Source organism: Platalea leucorodia (genome assembly GCF_965183815.1).
Source record: "Platalea leucorodia genome assembly, chromosome: 20".
NCBI classification, from domain to species: domain Eukaryota; kingdom Metazoa; phylum Chordata; class Aves; order Pelecaniformes; family Threskiornithidae; genus Platalea; species Platalea leucorodia.
Window position 1 is genome coordinate 6,347,949 of NC_138842.1, and position 18,117 is coordinate 6,366,065.

The 18,117-nt window shown below is 61.0% G+C and overlaps 3 protein-coding genes across 4 annotated transcripts; 1 reads left to right on the forward strand and 2 right to left on the reverse strand.

Annotated features, from left to right (window-relative positions):
• Positions 1-1,199: 1,199 nt before the first annotated feature.
• Positions 1,200-5,084, forward strand: DRC12 (dynein regulatory complex subunit 12 homolog; the record flags this gene model as incomplete). Its single annotated transcript, XM_082330531.1, is given in 7 exon segments — positions 1,200-1,266; positions 2,025-2,118; positions 3,169-3,215; positions 3,218-3,310; positions 3,956-4,048; positions 4,410-4,738; positions 5,025-5,084. Coding segments are annotated over 7 exon segments (783 nt in total).
• Positions 5,073-9,655, reverse strand: NHERF4 (NHERF family PDZ scaffold protein 4; the record flags this gene model as incomplete). 2 transcript variants are annotated; one of them, XM_082330691.1, is made up of 10 exons in its annotated part: positions 9,011-9,655; positions 8,303-8,330; positions 7,907-7,971; positions 7,473-7,684; positions 7,130-7,316; positions 6,906-7,042; positions 6,626-6,830; positions 6,240-6,436; positions 5,892-6,062; positions 5,073-5,638 (listed from the first exon to the last, which is right to left on the reverse strand). In XM_082330691.1, the coding sequence occupies exons 1-10, from the start codon at positions 9,024-9,026 to the stop codon at positions 5,594-5,596; spliced, it is 1,263 nt and encodes a 420-aa protein (XP_082186817.1). In that variant the 5' UTR covers positions 9,027-9,655. The 2 variants fall into 2 exon arrangements, with proteins under 2 accessions (XP_082186817.1, XP_082186816.1); XM_082330690.1 differs by lacking the exon at positions 5,073-5,638 and having other exon boundaries at positions 5,802-6,062.
• Positions 9,656-9,710: 55 nt separating this feature from the next.
• NLRX1 (NLR family member X1) lies at positions 9,711-17,166 on the reverse strand. The gene is made up of 9 exons (XM_082330689.1): positions 17,054-17,166; positions 15,104-15,231; positions 14,827-14,887; positions 14,307-14,404; positions 13,480-14,096; positions 11,599-13,013; positions 10,665-10,751; positions 10,309-10,560; positions 9,711-10,156 (listed from the first exon to the last, which is right to left on the reverse strand). Exons 2-9 carry the CDS (start codon positions 15,222-15,224, stop codon positions 9,838-9,840), a joined length of 2,970 nt encoding a protein of 989 aa, XP_082186815.1. The 5' UTR covers positions 15,225-15,231; positions 17,054-17,166; the 3' UTR covers positions 9,711-9,837.
• Positions 17,167-18,117: the final 951 nt, after the last annotated feature.

The window sequence follows — 18,117 nt, forward strand, 5'->3', positions numbered from 1 at the left end:
GCATCCGGATGCCTGGGTGCCTCTGGCTGCCCACGTGCATCTCGTGTGGTTGTGGGTCAGAGCAGTGTCTAGGTCCCTTGCTGGTCCTGCCAGCCAAAGCTGGGAGTAAGCATGTGGTCCCCGTCCCTTCTGTGCCCCACGCTGCCTGCCAGCCCACTGCCAGGCCCACGCACACCCCTCTGATTGCTCAGCTCTGCGTGGCTGGGCAGTGGTTTCAGATGCGTGTGCATGGGTGTGTACAAGGTGCACGCCAGCTTCTGTCTGCACAGGGGAATGGCCCTCACCGTCCTCCCTGGCCCAGGCCCAGCTCTCCTGGCTCTCCACACCCAGCCTGCCGCCCTGCCAGCTCCTCAACAGGACTACGTGTCCCTGCCGGGTGTCCCCGGGTTGCCCTGGCAGCAGATGGCCCTGCAGCCTCCCCACGCACCAGCTCCCTGCTCCTGCTGCCTGCCTGGCTCCTGCTGCCCTGCCCACGCAACGAAGTCCGCGCCCTACTGAAAAACTGCAGTGCACCCAGGAATCCCCTGCTCGCTCCCAGGTATTTGGGGTTAATCGCATCCTGAGCAGAAACAGCAGTTTAAAATCCTCTCCCTTCCTTCCTCTCCTGTTTTATAAAGAAGATCCAAATCCAGCCGCAGTCCCCAGGGCAAAACTCACAGTGCTGAGCAGGAGGGTGTGCCGGTGGGGAGAGCCAGGGCAGGAAGGGAGGAAGACGTTGGGCTTGTTTCTGGGACTGCCGCTCTGGGATGTGAGCAGGACGAGGTCCAGCCTACCTGATCAGAGCGGTGTTCTGCAATCCTGACCAGTTCAAACATGCCCAGTTCAGTGCTGGGGAGTGAGGCCAGCTTTGGACCACCCCAGTGCTGCACTGGGCGCAGGGAGCGTTCGATCCACACCTCTGTCGCAGGAATGAGATGTTCAGCTGCTGCAAGGTGGAGGCGGGTTTTGGGCCAGATAGCAACCTGCCTTCATCGCAGATAGTTGCTACAACAGTGAGGATTAGCTTGGAGGCAGCTGCTGCATCTTGAGGGACTGAGGTCCGTGCTAACAGCCAGGACAGCTGCTGGCAGGACAGCCATCCTGGTTGAGGCACAGCAGCTCCACGTGTCTGGAGTCCACTGCCTCCCCTTTCTCCCCCAAAAGTCCAGTACGTGATCACCAGTTGCTGAGAGGGAGCACTGGTATCACTTTGCAGGAGTATGCCTCCGAAGAGCAAAGGGAAAGGGACAAAAGGAGTGAAGCAGCAGCAGAAGAGAAACATAGCGGGTGAGTCTGGGGTCTTGTCTCCCTCCAGCCAGCAGGAATGTGCCTCTCCTGTCCCTCCCCTGCTGCTTCCCAGCCCCAGTGAGGGCAGGCATCGTGGGAGCTGCTGGAAGAGGGAGCTGGGAGCAATGGGGTGAAGGATTGCACCGGGGCCCCGTGGGACAGCCTGGCTGCAGCTCTCGCATCTCCCCCGGCCCTGCTCACCTTGTGCCAGGGCAGCAGCACAGTTATGCTTGATGAGATACAGGAGACAGGGCGGTCCAGGGCCCTGCCCAAAGCACCCTGCATCCCACTGCACCCTCCAGCCCAGCAGGATCCAGGGGGGAGGTCAAAGAGGGTGGCTCTGCCAGGCCCCAGCCTCTCCTATGCACGTCTGAAAGCGGAAGCATGCACCAGGCTAGAAGAATGTCTCAGGTGGGGTTTTGGAAGGGGTCCCCGAGCGTCTATGCACTGTGGCTACTGCCCCATCGTCACTGCAAAATCCCAGCCCTCAGTCCCAAATGAGAGTGCATCTCTCCAGGGCAGCCGCTTCAGGTAAAACCGGCTACACCTTGACTCCGTCTGACAGGTGTTTGCACAAATGCAGCCCTGGTGCCCTGCTGGTGTTTGAGCTGGAGGTGTGTCCCAGCCAAGATTTCCTGGGGCGAACATCCCAAGGCAGGCTTCCCCTGGGCCATTTGACAGCCCTTGGTATCCCTGGGCCAAGCCCCTTTAAAGAGCTGCTCTTCACTCTATCCCTTCCTTCTTCCCTCTGGTTGCAGAAAGCCAAGCTGAAGAGAAGTACAGGAAAGCAGCACTGGAGGCTGACATGCCAAAAGAGAACCTGGATAAGGCTGGGAGGAGCCAGGCGTTGGGGCAAGCAAGGGATGCCCACTGACCTGCATGTACTTCTTAGATACTAGCCCTTTCCAGTGGCAAGTCACGCCAGAGGATGGCACACAGCCTGCCTTGCATGCGGGCTCCAGCCCCAGGGGCTGCCTGCGCTGTCCCAAGAGTCCCTGGTGTGCAGCACAGCAGCTGCTTGCAGAGGCCAGCCACGCTGCAGAGATGGCAGAGAAAAAGAGGAGCAATGCAGAAAGCAGATGGGAGGGGGTAGGGATGCTGCAGTGGGGCACCCCCCTGGAAGTGCTTTCCCAGCACGGTGCTGGGCTGAAACAAAGGGGAGGTTTCTCTCTATGAATCATAGAATCGTCTAGGTTGGAAAAGACCTTTAAGATCAAGTCCAACCATTAACCCAGCACTGCCAAGTCCACCACTAAACCATGTCCCTAAGCACCACATCTACACGTCTTCTAAATACCTCCAGGGACGGGGACTCAACCCCTGCCCTGGGCAGCCTGTGCCAGTGCCTGACTGCCCTTTCAGTAAAGAAATTTTTCCTAATATCCAACCTAAACCTGCCCTGGCGCAACTCGAGGCCGTTCCCTCTCGTCCCATCGCTTGTTCCTGGGGAGCAGAGACCGACCCCCCCGGCTCCAGCCTCCTTTCAGGCCGTTGCAGAGAGCGATGAGGGCTCCCCTCAGCCTCCTCTTCTCCAGGCTGAGCCCCCCCAGCTCCCCCAGCCGCTCCTCCCCAGCCTTGTGCTCCAGCCCCTGCCCCAGCCTCGCTGCCCTGCTCTGGCCACGCTCCAGCCCCTCCATGGCCGCCCTGGGGTGCGGGGCCCAGCGCTGAGCACAGCATTCGAGGGGCGGCCTCACCAGTGCCCAGCACAGGGGGACAATTGCTTCCCTAGTCCTGCTGGCCACACTATTGCTGATACAACGAGATTCACTCTGGTTCAGGCAGGGCTTGGGGGCAGGCATGGGCTGGGAAGGTGTCCACATCCCCCTGGCTTTTGGCTGCCCGTGCTCAGGTCAGGGTCACGGTGTGGGTCACCTGTCAGGAAGCACGTTGTCCCCATGGCAGTCCCGTGCGTCTCTGGCTCACGGTTCACTGGAGGGACACGACCTGGCAGGGAAAGCTGACAACGAAGGGCTCAAGCGGAGGCTGTGGGACCTGGAGAAGCTGCTGGAGCAGGCACGGGAAGACAAGCGAGACGTTCATGAAGGTGAGGGCAGAGGCGGGAGGGGGCAGTGGGACAGATGCAGAGACCCCATGCCTTGGTGCTGCTGGGGGGAAGCCAGCCAAGCTTACCCCACCTCTCCCTTTGGCCTTGCTACTCAGCCCCAAGCCACCCTGCCGTTGGCTAGCCCCGCTCCTTCCCATGCTGTCAGCATGCAAAGGCTCTGGATACGGACTCGTTGCACCCCAGGTGCCCGCACAGGCAGAGGAGACCCCAGAGGCAGAGACTTCCCTGTCTGCAAAAGTCATTGCTTTGCCATTTCCGTTAGCATTCAAGAAGGAGATGATTTTAACAGAGGTAAAACCTCAGCCAGAGGTTTGCGGTCTTTGCCACATGCAAAACTCCGTGCTCGTTTTCACTCTCCCACGCTCAACAGAGAGGCAAAACTTCCCCTCCAGGGCTCCCTCCTGCCTGCCCCCTCCCCGCCCCCGGCGTTGTCACAGCCCTGCCAGGAGGGAGAGGCTGCACCCATGGCTGCTCCTGATGCGTCACCCTGCAAGGGGAGCCCTCAGGTCAGGCCTTGCTGGAGCCCCTGCCTGGATCAGGTGCTGGGATCCGAGCACAAGGACTGCCTGCTTGTCCCTCCCGTAGTCACTGTGTTTGTTCCCTTCTCCCCTCCCTGGCTCCCAGAAATGACCCGGCAATACCAGGAGCTGCAGAAGCAGACAGCAGCCCACAGCCAGTGCTTGGAGGCAAAGGTGAAGAGCCTACAGGAGCAGCTTGGTATGGCCCCCCGGCATGCCTGCCCCTCGCCGGTGGTGGGGATGGGATTTTCTCCAGGACGGTGAAGTGCACTTGGGGGGAACAAGGGGAGATGGGAGTCATTCACCCTGTGCTGTCAGCACAGCAGCAGCTGAAGGCAAAGCCTGACCCAGTGCATCCCCGACCTTGGGAGATGGTGACTGCAAAGGGGACGCTGTGATCCCACCCCGGTCCCAGAGCTCTCTGCCACTCTGGGGATGAGGGGGATTGGGCAGGGGCTGTGCCGCACACTGCCCATACTCTCCCATGCACTGGTCACGCAGTGCCAGGCTCTTGTGCCCACGTGCCCAGTGTCCCCTGCCTCTGTCCCCACACCCCACAGCCAGTAGGCTCCGGGAGAGCCAGCAGACCCAGGAGACTGCCACCCAGGCGCTAGCAGAGAGGGACAGGACCATCGCCCAGCTGCAGGGCAGGCTCGATGCCATGGAGAGGGAGTATGAGAAGATCCTCCACATGAGTGGGGACGTGGCTGCGGGTGACTCCTCCTGGCAGTGCAGTCCCCCTCCTCACCGTCCTCTTTCCCACCAGGGTAGCCTGGACCTTGTGCTGGCCAAGACGGCAGAGGCCAGCCAGCACTGGGAAGAGGAAGGAACGACCATCGCCGTGGAGCACAAGGAGCACCTACAGGAGTTCAGCCTCAGTCCCCTGGATGTAGAGCCCCCTGGGGACCCCCAGGACAGGACAGGCTCTCAGCCCCCCTACCTCCCCATCAGCACACTTGGAGAGCTTCCCACATCCACTGCCCAACACCCCAGCTGCCCTGGGCGAGGGAAGAGAAGATGGATCCTGTCTGGCCCTAGGATGCACTGCCGAGTCACAGTCCTGTCCATAACATTACCCACACGAACAGCAGTGTGGGTTTGTCCTTTAATCACACCCCAAATGGGTGACACAGGAACAGTGCTGTGATGGGGGGGCAGACACTCATTGCCCACAGGTTCACAGGGAGGATGAGAGAAGGAGCACAAGAGAGATGTCCGTGCAGGTGCAGACCTGAGCCAACAGGCTGAGAGGTGGGGGTTCCTCCAGCGCCCCATTGGCCTCTGCTGCTCCCTTTCCCCTTCACACAGTGGCCCGAAGGCCAGCCCTGGGCTGAGCCAAGCCTCAGGCTCCCCAGTCCCCCGGGTCATGGCATGGAGGGCAGTGCCTTGGCTCTCCTGGGAGCTCCCAGAGCCTGGAGCTGGGCAAGGGCTTCAGTGCAATGTCCCCAGATATCCCTGGAGGCAGCAGGGCAGGCAAAGACACAGGTCTGTCTTCAGGTTACAAGAAGCCACCGCCATGGAAGTCTGGAGCCAGCCTCGATCAGTGAAGATGAGTCTCTGGGAGGTGTGATGCTGTGAGCCCCATTGCGGGCATGGAGACACAGCAGCTGTGCGTGCAACGGCCATGCTGAGCAGCGCTGTGTTCTCCAGGGAGCCGGGCAGCAGGCACCGATGGGCTGGACACAGCCTGGCTCGAGGCGCTGTGGCGGGGGAGCCTGGCCGAGGGCAGGGTGCGCCTGGGCCGCTAGAACTCCTCACACAGCCGCCTCTGCTCCTCCTGGCGTGGGCTCTGCAGGGACACAGCGGGGGCATTGTGAGCAGCACACATCCACGCACCTCACCGTGCTCCACCCTTGCCCCGTGGGCAGGTTGGAGAGGTCTTTCTGCCTGGCCCCTGTGGCCAGAGGACCACGCAGCCCCCTCCTGCCAGTGTCACAGGTGCCAGGGAAATATTAGGACAAGCAGGGCAGGAGAGTGCCAGGACTCAAAGCAGTGCTGGGCTGTGAGCAGCACTGCTGCAAGGGCCTGGCAAGAGAGGTTACCTGTGTGAACCCTATACTGTTGGCAGCAGCCACCAGCCAGGAGCCAGGTCCCTTTGGTCCCACCTCAACATGACAGAGTCCAGGGGAGCCACTGGGAGAGGGCAGGGAGGGTGTGCAGGAGCCTGAGACAGGGCCACTGTCATCAAAGAACAGCAGGGGGGACAGCCCGAGCTGGAAGAGCAGAAGAGGGATGCCATACAGCTCCTGGCACTCCACAGCAAGCCAGGTCCCCTAGAGAGGACCTCATTGTGCAGGCCTGGGAGCAAGACACCTATCCCATCATCCAGCCCCACAGCACCCCAGAGCTCCCCAGCCAGGGCAGAACCACGCTGGGTCCCCAAAACCTACCGACTGGTAGAACTCATCACCAGCGGGGTCGATGACCAGCAGTGTCACCTGGTCATCATGGGCACGGATCCGGAGCACCGTCTGCTGGTGGTCCAGCCCCTCGATGCTCTCACCATTCACAGCCAGGAGACGGTCCCCTTCCTTCATCCCTGCCTGCTCGGCTGGCAGCCCCGCATCCACATCCCACAGGAACTGGCCTGCCACAGCAGGACAGAGGGAGGGTGGGGAGATGCTTACAGAGGCATTCAGCCAGAGGGGAGCTGGCACCACTGACCCCCCATGTGCAGGTGGGAACAGGGTCCTGCTGTGGGCACAGGGCTTGCAGCTATTCCTGACCCTCAGACATGCCTTGCTCAGGTACGGACTGCCCCCCTCAGCCCCCTCACCTGTGGCACCTGAGCTGCAGTCATCCTCTTTGAGCAGAAACCCGTAGCCAGCCAGACCCTTCACCATGTGCAGCTCCCGGACCTTGAAGGGGAGCCAGGAGGTGTCCGCCAAGGCGGCCGTGACCCTCAGGCCCCGCAGGCGGTAAAACTCCTCCACGGCACTGGATGCCACCAGCAGCGTCACCTTGCTGCCACTCTGCTTAAGCTGGATGGCAAACACAGGGCACTTAGCCACGTTGCTGGCCCCGGTCCCCCACCCACCCACTCCCGGAGCACACACCTTTCGGGCGAGCTGCGTGTGTGAGTAGCTCCTCACGCTGGCCCCGTTCAGCTCCAGGAGCCAGGAGCCTGGCGGCACCCCTGCTCTCTCTGCTGGCCCGTCCTGCTGCACCGACAGCTGGAAGGTGCCCTTCACGCCTGCAGGGAGAAGAAGAGGCAGTCTGGGGCGAGTGGGGCACTGTGTTGGGGAGGCTTGCGGCACTGGCATCCCACTGCCGGCTTTACCTTCTGGACTCGACACACTGAAGCCAAAACCGCTTTTGTCCCGCGTGATGTGGCAGAGGCGTGGGCGGATGTCAGCCGGCAGCATCTGGGACAGGTCCCTGCCCAGGGCTTTGGCTGCTTCGTAGGAGTTGCCGTCCAGCACTGCCAGTAGGACCTGGTTCCCGCCGGCCTTGATCTTCTGCACCACCTGGAAGGACTCAGGCTGTGAACCCCAGGCAGGGTGCCCCTCCAACCACAGCCTCTGGGATCAGGGCTCCAGGGGGGACTGGGGTCCTGCACCCTCTGTGCCCCTGGCTGGGGAGGACCTGGGCATTCCCACAGCCCCAGGGTGCTCCCAGCTTACCCTGCGGTGGTCCATGTCATCCACGAAGTGGCCATTAACCTGGAGGAGCCGGTCCCCATCCTGCAGCCCCCTGCGCTGGGCCAGCCCCCCCAGCTCGACCTGCCGGATGATGTGGCCCCGGTAGCCCAGCTCCTTGTGGAGGCAGAAGCCAAAGGTCTCCGTGCTGCCCTTGCTCAGGAGGTAGAAGCGGGGCTCCCCCACGCCCTCGACATCTGCGTGGGGGCACAGCCTGTGAGCACAGCCCTGCACGGCCCTGCAGGGATCCTAACACAGGTCCTCTACCCCATCCCAGGCTGGGATCTCCCCATCCCCACTGCCTTACATGTTCACCTCCCCACAGCTCCCCAGTGCGAGAGAGCCCAGGACCCCAGCGATGTCCAGCTGCCAGAACCCGTGCTGACACAGGGATGCCCTGGGGAGATGAGGGTATTTACCCATGTCCTCAGCCAGCGACAAAGCCGGGTTGTCAATCCCATCTTTGGGGTTAAATTCAAATTTTCTGAAATGATAAAGGGCAGGAGAGGCCACGTTAGTGCAGCAGCATGGCCTTCCCCCTGCCCTCCCCAGACCTTCCGTGGGGAGCCCCAGAAAGCTCTGGCCAGAGCTCCAGTGCCTTCTCTTCCTTGGAGAAAGCCAGGAGACGATGTCCCTCTTGGACTGTCTCCCACATCTCTCCTGAGCTAACAACTCAGGGAAGACCTTCCTGGGGCAGGCAGCTGGGATTGGCAGCCGTGACCCACACCACCTCAGCTAAGGATGTTCCCCAGCACAGCCTGGTTATGGGGCCATGAGCCCCAGGAAGCCCGAGCCAGGGGGACCTCAGCACTTACATGATGGACTTCTGGTCACCCTCGAGCCCTGCAGAGGAGAGGAGAGGTCAGTGCAGGAGGCGGCAGGCTGGGAGCAGACCCCATGCTTTCGAGCACTCAGGGCTTGTCCATTTGCAGGCTGAGCATGCCACGCCAGGGGACGTGGGTTTCGAGTCCACGCAGCCCCTCTGGTCCCTCTAACCCCCGGCTACAGCTTGTGCCCAGGCACAGCTCAGCCCTTGGCCCCGCCACCAGTGTCCTCTTGCATTTCAAAGCAGCAGGATACCTGCTGCTTGGGTCCAATGGGCATCCGCTGCCCAGCCCAGCGGGGTCCTGCAGCACCGGGGACAAAGTAGGGCCAGGCGGTGGTATGCAGACGGAGGTTAGTCCTGGGGGTTTACAGGGCTTTTGAGCGAGGGATAAGAAAGGTCACCAGGGCCCCAGAGAGCTGGCTGGAGCCAAGAGATAGAGACAGGGACCTTCCCCAGCACACCTCCCCACAAAATCCCTCCCCGTCTCTTCCAGCACAAGGACCCCCAAACCCAAAGAGAGGGGATTCCTGCCAAGCACCCCCACAACGCCCGTCTGCATTTTCCTAGATGCCTCTAGCTCCTTTGCATGGCCTGCCTGGGCTCTGACATTGCCTTGCTCCATGAGGAAGCAAGACCTGGAGGTGTGTGTGTGGGGAAGGGTCTCCGCAGGATGAAGCCCCACTGCCCCGGCACATACCTTTTGTTTGCTTCATGGCTGCAGGGAATGCGAGAGGGAGCAAGGTACAGGGTGAAGTGGCAGGGAAGCCAGTGTCCCCGCCTCTTCCAAGACGCCCCAGGTTTAATGGTTAAACAGCCCCGACGTCTCCCCTGCCCTCCCAGGCCCGGGGCACTGCCAGCCCTTGCCCAGCAGAGCTGGGAGCAGGGACCAGCACCTTGGGCCACCCAGCCTGGGAACAGATCCTGGTCTCCCAGCTTCCAGCTGCCCCCAAGGGCAGCCCACGGTGGGGAAGACCAACTGGTTCGGCATGGGCTGGAGCAGAAGTGGGCTGCCCCATCCTAGCCCCGTGAGATGGGGAAGGGCCAGAGCCCTCCACTCCAGCTGCTGGAGGGACAGCTGCACCAGCGCCTCCGCATTCCTGCCCAGGAAGGGTCCAGAGAGGAGATCGAGTCTTGGCACCAGTGTGCTTCAGTGGAAATAAAGCGGTGCACTTTAATGCTACCAAAGGTTTCACAAGCAAGCCTGAGTCCTGCCCCTCTGCCACTGTTGTGGCTCGTGGCTGGGCCAGCAGTGGCCAGGGTGCAGGGGTTGTGTCTCTACAAGCCCAGAAGAACAAGTTCCATTTGCTCCTGGCCTGGTCTCCGTACAGTTCTCCCACACTTCAGCCTTGCCTGCAGATAAGGGCTGAGCCCCACGTACCCAGCACCTTTGACAGCCTTGGTAGCACCCGACCACTAGGCATCTCCACATGGATAAGGGCGCAGGGGATGTGCTGCCGGGGCACGCTCCAGTGTTTCCTCCCCAGCAGCACTGCTCCCTCCTTGGCCAGGTGGATGGACAGCAGGTTAGAGGTTCCCGTGCTGCAGTTTCCCCAGCATCTTCTTGACCTCACTCTCAACTCGTAGGAATTTGGCTTTCCTCCAGGGGTTGGCAGTCTGTCTCCGGCTGCTCTCCAGGTCTTGCAGGATGAGGGCAAGGTGCTGCCGAACCCGCTCACGGTCCCAGAAAGGCAGGTTCTTCTGCACCACGTTCAGGATGTTAGACCAGTAGTCGGAAACGTCGGTCCCTGCTGTAAGGAAGACCAGCGCTCTGACGCCATCCCGGTCCATGCGCAGGCTGTGAAGTGCCCGCTTGCCATCCTCGCTGATGTCGTTGAAGTACAGACTGTAGGTTGAGAGAAAAGGAATGGGAGACACTGTGAGGACCGGGACAGGACGCAGAGGCAGAGAGGGACTCCCTGCTCACTGCCACGGGGAGGGACACTGAGTCGGAGGCATCGTCTGCAAGAGGGAAGAGATGGGACAGAGTGAACTCACTGCACTTTGTCCAGCGTCGCGTGCTTTTTGGCCACCTCTACCACGTGCAGGGCGGCTGTGTCTGTCAGGGAGTTGTAGCCCAGGTTGAGCTCCTGGAGGTGCTGGTTCTTGGCCAGGTGCTGAGCAATGATTTCGGCGCCCTGGTCCCCCAGTGCAGTGTGCAGCAGGGACAAATGGGTCAGCGAGCGGTTGCCTGCCAGTGCCTCGGCCAGGTATTGTGCTCCCTGCTCGCCCACGGGGTTATTTGCCAGCCTGTGGACACAGGAGCTCAGGGCAATGCCAAGGCTGGGCAGGGGGCCCAGGGCACATGGTGGGCAGCAGAGACAGTTTCATGCAAGGACAGAAGCAGTACTCACCGCAGGTTGCTCACCACACACTTGTCATGCAGGAGCAGGTCGCGTATTTCCTTGCAGGCATCAGAGCCCAGGCTGTTGAGCTGCAGACTGATGCGGAGCGAGACATGGGGGCGGCAGGACCGAAATGGTTGTTACCTGTGGGGCTGGCAACCCTGCTCTCTCCATCTTCCCTGGCCCTCCCCATCACCATCCTACCTGGGCTCCCCAGACAAGGCCACGCAAGGCTTCCTCTCCAAAAGGGAGCACACTGAAACCGCACCACAGCTTGGGTAGCATCAGCCAGCAGAGCCAGTGCCAGCAGAAGCAAGGGAGGGGAAGGCGGTGCAGGGTCCGCAGGGGGTGGGTGAAGGTCTGAGGAGGGATCAGGACCCCACCAAGCCCTCCTGAGCATCTGGAGGAAGGAAGTGCTGCACAGCCCCGCTGCACAGCCGAGTCCCTCTCTGCTGAGCACTGCTCGCCACCCCCTGGGCGATGGGAAGACTACAGTTCCACAAACGGACTGGAACAGAACCCATCCCTTTGTGCAGCTCAGACTCCCACCCTTGGGCTGTGTATCTCCTGCGCAGAGTTAGAAGTAGCAGAGCTAGCTACACGGAGATGCTGGGTGGCTCTGGAAGGCCAAGCAGTGGGAGGCAGCTGGGTCTGCCAGGGGAGCTGGCAGCCCAGCCTGTGCTACCAGATGCCCAAAGAGTCCTATGGGAGGGTGTGTTGGGACTGCAAGTCCCAGCATGCAGTGCCCTAGCAGGGCTGCTCAAGAAGTGTTGCATGTTGGAAGCTGTAGTCCCCTAGGTCTGCACTGAGGATAAACAAGGGCATGCATGCCCTTCCCTGCCTTTGCCATGCTCGGGCCCCTAGTGTATCCCTGTGATGGGCAGAGGTGAGGGAAAGCCCAATTTCTGAGCAGTGCCCAAGGGCAAAAGAAGGTGGTACTCACTGGAGAGCTTTGCATCGCAGCAGGACAGGGAAGAGGATCCTCAAGCTGCTCGTGTCAAGGTTGCAGGAGGTCAGGTTCAGTTCCTCCACCTCGTGGCATGTGGTGCCCATGACAGATGCCAGGACAGAGCACTTGAGAGGGGTCATCTTGACAGATGAGAGGTTGACAGTCCGGAGGGAGCGGATGGCCTCAGCTGTGAAGCGCTCATTCTGGAACTCATGCAGGAAGAAGAGGTAGTCCATCAGCTCGGAGGGGGGCAGCCCTTTGCGGCTGTTCCTGATGACCGTCTTCTTCATGGCCTTGGCGATCTCAAAAGCTGCCAGGTTCTTGATAGAGCAGCCCAGCTGCTCCAGGATGGCGCGATTACGGCGGGACAGTATCCCACCCATGAAGATGGGGAAAAGCTCAAAGACCTCATCATCAGGAGCCTCATCAGGGTGGCGCATTGGGCCCTCCACACCCAGGATGCTGAAATTAATCTGGTCCAAGACATCGTCATTGTAGTAGTCCTCCTCTTTGAACAGCTCCTCTGCCATGGTGTGGGCAATAGCATCCCGGTCCTTACCGCTCAGCCGGGAGAAGTAGCGAGGGAAGATTTTGAGCAGGTTGAAGAGCACTGGCAGGAAGCGCAAGGGAAGCACCTTGGAGATGATGCTCAGAACGACAGCGACATCTTCACTCACCTTCCCAATGACCTCTGACAGCTCCTTCCCCAATCTGTGTGCCAGGGTCTTCTTCTCACCCAGCACCACATACAGGGCTGCCAAGTACTCCTGCATGGCAGGGATGGTGAAGACAAAGGTGTGCTCTTTGCCTGGCTGCACACATGGAGTGAGGAAGAAGCGGAAGACGTCGCTGCGGAAGACTTCCAGGAGGTTGAGCTCACTTTCAGTCTTCATCTCCACCTCAAAGCACTGCTGCAGGTCATCCTCTGAGAAGCAGGTCTTGCGGGACATCACCCCTTTGTAGGCCAGCTTGCCCACCGTCTTGGCCACGTACTTCATCATGGAGATGTTGGTGGGGTCGGTGCTGTCCAGCACCTCCCCGCTGAAGTTGAGCCGCAGGAAGCTGGTGTAGATGCCAGTCAGGGTCTGGCTGGGAGGCACCGTCCTGGTGAAGTAGAGGAAGTGCAGCGTGGTGCACACCAGCCAGCAGTAAGAGGGCAAGAAGCAGGCAGCGGCTATTTGGTTGTGGCGCTCCAAGTTCCTCGACAACATCTCCACCAAGTTTTCCTGCTCACCTGAGCTGCTACCTGCACTGTCCTCCCCACTGCAGCCAGGCTGGGTGAGACGCATTTGGAAGTACAGCTTCTGCAGGTTGGTGTCGGAGAAGCCACAGATCTCGGCGTAGCGGCCCACATACTTGCCGGGGATCCGGCGCACTGCCGATGGGCGCGTGGTGACAATGATGCTGGCCTGGAAGCAGAGGGCTGGGTGAGTTTGGAGGTGGTCCCTCTGCGGCTTTGATCTAAGTTCAGCAGGGTCCCAAGTGCATAACCCACGCATAGGTGCACAAGCATCACACCACCCAGGGGCTGGAGTTCAGAAGCTGCTGCCCAACGGGTGTTGGTTCAAATCTGGCCCAGGCAGAGGGGACAGAAGAGCTTTCCCCATCCCCTACTAGACATACATCAAGTCTGGAAGACCACAGCCCAGCAGACTGCTGCCTTTGCCTTACCAGGCTTCCCCAAAATCCCACAGAGACAAACCAGTAACAGTGACATGAAGCCACCTTGGTGAGTCCCTCCAGGAATGGAGGCTGCCTGTTCACTCACAGCCAAGCTGGACTACAACCAATTAGCACAATGGCCAATGCCTGCAATGCCCCAGGGCTCACCCTCAGCCTTTCTCCAGCATGAAGGAGCTGGAGGGAGACACTGACCTCTGGCAGGAGATATTTTCGCAGCAGGTTGACCACGATGGCAGAAGGAGGCACAGGCTCATTGGGGTCACAGCACAGCTCCGTGCCAGCCAGACGGAAGTCCAAGTTGAGGCGCTCCAGGCCATTGAGGATGAAAAGCACCTTGAGGTTGGAAGTGCCCAGCATCGGCACCACGTCCCGGAGGTGCTGGTACTTCTTGGTTATGAGGCGCCGCAGGGAGACGGGGGCATGGCTGTGGGACAGATCCTCACAGGAGAAGGGAATGACCAGCTCAAAGCGGGGTAGGCGACCATGGCACCAGTCCACCACCATCTTCTTGATGAGGGTGCTCTTCCCTGTGCCTACGGTGCCATACAGCACCACGTTCTTCACCTGTCGCCCGCAGGCATCCACATCAAAAAGGTTCTGCAGGCTGATAACCTGGCTGCAGGGCTGCTGGAGCTGGTTTTGGATGGTCAGGTCAGGCGAGGGCTTCAGGATCTCCTCCAGGGAGCTCTCCCGGATCACTGGGTCTACATGGACTGCGTCCAGTGAGAAGGAAGGGCCAAACTGCCTCTCTTCATTGGGCTGGTGGCTGAACCATGCAGACAGGCTCTTCTGGTGTTTCTTGATGGCATCTGGGAAGAGGAAGGTGTTTGACAAGACAAGGGCTTCTCACTGGCAGGGGACTAGGGAAGCTGCCTGCCCCAAGCCACTGCAGTGAGCTGGCTGCAGAGAGGAGGACAGAACCCAGTTCTTGCTAACCCTCGCCCTGCCCAGGACAGCAGCTGCCTCCAATCTGCTTTGTAGGACCCTCCATCCTCTTCAGCGCAGGGCTGTAAGCTTACCAGAAGAGGCTACATTCCACAGCTGGGACAGGCCGTGGCGAGAGGAGCTGGGCTGGACAGAGCGCTCCTGGGACCCTCCCTGGTAGCGAACACAGCCCCTGGAAGAAGAGGGAGAGTGTCACGAGGAGGGCAAGGGCCAGCAGCACCAAGCCCTGCCTGGGGCAGGGTGGGCAGATCACAAGTAAGTGCCATGGGAAGTGCTGAGTAGAGCCAGTTCACCCCTTCCTTCCCCACATCAAGGGAGAGCGCAGGGCTGGGGCAAGGGCATGGTTGGGAACTGAAGGCAGGTCAGCAAGCCATGCACTGTGCATCCCCAGCAAACCCGTGGCAAGGCAGAGAAGTTGGGCTGAACTCAGAGCAGGCAGGGAGCTGGGTCTGGGTTGTTTTCTAGTTGAAGGCAAAGCAGCGTCTCTGCCCGCAGAGCCCTGATGGTCCCAAGGCAGCCAGCTCAGCCACCCAGGTCCCGTGGCAAACAGCCACAGGGCAGAATGGGCCAGGCCCCAGCTGCGTAGCACTGTACCTGGGGTGGGAGATGCCGCTTGTGCGAAGGATATTCCTGAGGAAGTAGCTGCCTGCAGCACCTGAGGGGAAGAAGATCGCACATGGTCAGGGATGGCCTTCTCTAGCCCAGCAGAGCTAACGCCACAGAGCCACCGGCTTCACGTCTTGCTGGGGTGACCCACAGCCTGCACAGGATCCACTATGCAGCTGGGGAGGGATGTCCACCAGGGACAGGGCTTCCCTGGGGGCAGGACAGATTCAGGCTCACAGTCCCACAGGCACAGAGCCCAGCTCACCTGGCACCGAAGCAGCACACAGATACACACTCCGGGTCCCCCTGCTCCCTGGCAGGGATCGACTCAGCTGTGTCCAGCTGCTCCAGGGCAGGCAGCTCTGGCATTGCATGGCCCGCGACATCCTCCACCTGAAAGAGAGGGGACAGCCCATGAGGCAGGCTGGGTGCCTGGACCTGCCAGTTCCCTGCCCCGGTCCAGCTTTGCAACCTGAGGCTGTACCCCCAGCCCAGGGATGCCTGGATGAGGAGCGACTTGCTCCCACATCTGACCCCACAAACCCACTGGCCATGGGGAGCAGCAGCGGGCCGGCCAGCAGGGTGGCTGGAGCAGAACAGAAGCACATCCCGCCTCAGATTTCCCATCCAGCACCCTTCACAGACTTACCTGGGCATCACCAGGGGGTTGCAGCCAAGAGGGCAGCAAAGCAGGTCCCCGAGGAGGTACTCACTCTGCCATGCAAGCCTGCCTGCCCCCCAAACCCACCCCCCACGGCCTCTGTTGGGATCAGCCACCTAATTCACTGGGGGCACAAGGGGCAGGGGACGATCTTCTCCCTGTTAGCAGCCAAAAGTCACTAGCCTAGACTCAGCTGTAACAGTACAGCTATAACAACTATCATAACAGAGAGAACAAAAGTGCTGGGGAGAGAGGGCAGGCTTCCTCCTCCCAGGCTTGAGGGCTTGACATTTTAGCACGTTAGATTAGAACAAACCAACCGCCCTCTCCAAACTGCCATGAAATCCTGTAAAATCAGGAGCTGGGAGAGAGGAGACGCAGGGAGGGGCTTAGGAAAGGCAGAAAATGAGAGTGATCCCATATCCACATACATGCTGGCTTCCCCCAGTCCGGCACTGGCATGCCCCGCGGCTGCCCGGTGGTTCCTGGCCCCCGGCAGGCAGCCCTTGCAGCCCTTGCCGTGTCCTTGGCAGCCACCGAGCCCTGTTGCCAGGCCTGCCAGGCTGAGGCAGCTGCAGCACGCAGGGATGCTGAGCACAGCCTCCTCCCATTTAAAGCAGCCGGGGAGGCTGCAGCCAGCAGTAGCCGTGGCACAGGCTGGCAGGGGGCTGCGGGGGCTCAGCTGGTTCCTCTGGGATGCACTGGGTCCAGCCCAGCACAGGGTGATTTTTCCCAGGTGAAGCGCCCGTCTCCAGAAGTGGACGAGGGGCTCAGCAGCTCTGAGGTGCTCGGGCAGCTGTCCCACATGGGCCCGGCTCTGTGGGGCTGAGCAGAATGGGGTCAGCATCTCTGCTCCCCAGGGACGTGGCACAGCAGCACCCTGCCCAGCCTTACCCGCCCCGATACGGTCCAGCCCGGCAGAACTGGCTGTGCCGGCGCTGACTCAGGCTCCCGCCCCAGCTCAGCAGGGCGATCCTTCGGGAACACAGGTTGTGCTCACAGCCCCCAACATCCTGAGAAACTGAGGCATGGGGCAGGGGAGGGTGTAAGCAAACCCCAGCAGATAGGAAGGGACAGCATGCAAATCTCTGCATTTGGCGTCCCCCAGGAGAGGATGAGCAGGGCAACGGCTCGCTCACACCTCCCACAGCCTAGGCTTTTTGCAGTCCCTCATCATGTTATCCAGATGGAAAAACTGAGGCACGGGCGTGGGGGAAATGAAGCTGACCTTGAACCTGGGTGTCCTGGCCTGAAGACCTTTGCAGCAAGCAAACCCCGATGCGTCCCATGCCTGGCTCCCAGCCCCTTCCTGGCACCCTCTGCCGCCCAGGGCATGCCGCCGAGCGAAGGGCCCCGTGCCACCCGTCTGCTGCAGTCCCCCTTCAGGGACCCCTGGTGCACGCCTGGCCCATGTGCCCTCGCTCTCTGGTTACCGTGGTCTCCCACCTCCCTGCTTCCGTGTCCGCCAGGGCGGGGACCTGGAGCCCAGGGCAATGGCGAGGCTGGCACTGAGCAAGGCGAGAGTGACGGCCGTGCCGAAAGCAGCGGGGTTACCTCCAGCAGGACTCCTTGCCAGGGAGGCTGAGCCCACGGCTCCCTGTGCTCGTGCTGCCGGGCCCTGAGCCTGTGGGACCTGTGGAGGAGAGCCTGGTGCTGCTCAGCCACCTCCTTCCATCCTTGTCCCGGGAAGAAGCTCCTCTCCGGAGGCGGCTGTTTTGCAGCTGTAACTTCCTGCAACGCCGTCCTGTCCCATCCTGCCCCGCGCACAGCGGCTGCCAGCTCCGCAAAGCAGGGTGAGGAGAGCGGCCACAGCTCCGCTTTTTAGGGACGCAGCAGAGGGGCTGGCAGGCACATCGGCAAGGAAAAACACCTGTACCCCCAAACAGAGGGATGCACACTGTAAGGGAGGGGGGGTCCTGGGGTCTTACCAGCAGTGCTGCAAGGGGAAGTTTCCTCTGAACACATCTGGTGGCTCTGCATCCCCAGCTGTGCAACAGGAGCCTGCAAGGACAAGTCCTGCTCCGGAGTGAAATATCCCCATGCTCAGCTGCCACCACCTCACACAGAGCACAGTGCAGGGAGCAGGACAACAGCAGCCCCACAGGGAAAAGAGGAAAAAAGCTCTGGTTTTGCCTGGCTGTGTAACACACGTGCATGGACACGCACATGCACACACACACCCCCACACCCACCCCCCCATCCTCTCGCTGCTTGCACATCTGCTCTGGCAACCCAGTAAGGCGGTGCTGAGACCAGAGCCAGTGGTGTGTGCAGGGCTGCGTGCATTCTGCTCGGTCCATGGGTGCTGTCCCAGGAAGCGCCGGCCACAGGCAGTGCTGAGCCAGGGGTGCTGGGGCCGAGGGTTCACACCCAGGTAACCCCTGAGGCCACGCTCACACCCCAAAGGCCTGCACAGAGCCCACACGGACACATGCATCCCTGCACGCCTTTGCACACACTCAGCATCCATTCCCAGCAATGTGTGCAGCCACCTGCCCGCGTGCTGCCCCCCCAGCACCCACCTCCGCACCCCGATGTGTACCCAGGCGCGCACATCTCCCCTTGCATGCATGCCCTCTGGCCGCTCAGGGAGGGGAGGCATCCAGGCAGTACACTAT

What these genes read in the sequence shown, in the direction of transcription:
- NLRX1 (XM_082330689.1), bottom strand. Translation starts at nt 15,224, where the DNA reads ATGTCGCGGGCCATGCAATGCCAGAGCTGCCTGCCCTGGAGCAGCTGG. An exon ending in GTGTGCTGCTTCGGTGCCAG is followed by an intron (nt 14,888 to 15,103) that starts GTGAGCTGGGCT and finishes TCTTCCCCTCAG; the next exon opens with GTGCTGCAGGCAGCTACTTC. An exon ending in CTGCGATGCAAAGCTCTCCA is followed by an intron (nt 10,752 to 11,598) that starts GTGAGTACCACC and finishes GCTCCGCATCAG; the next exon opens with TCTGCAGCTCAACAGCCTGG.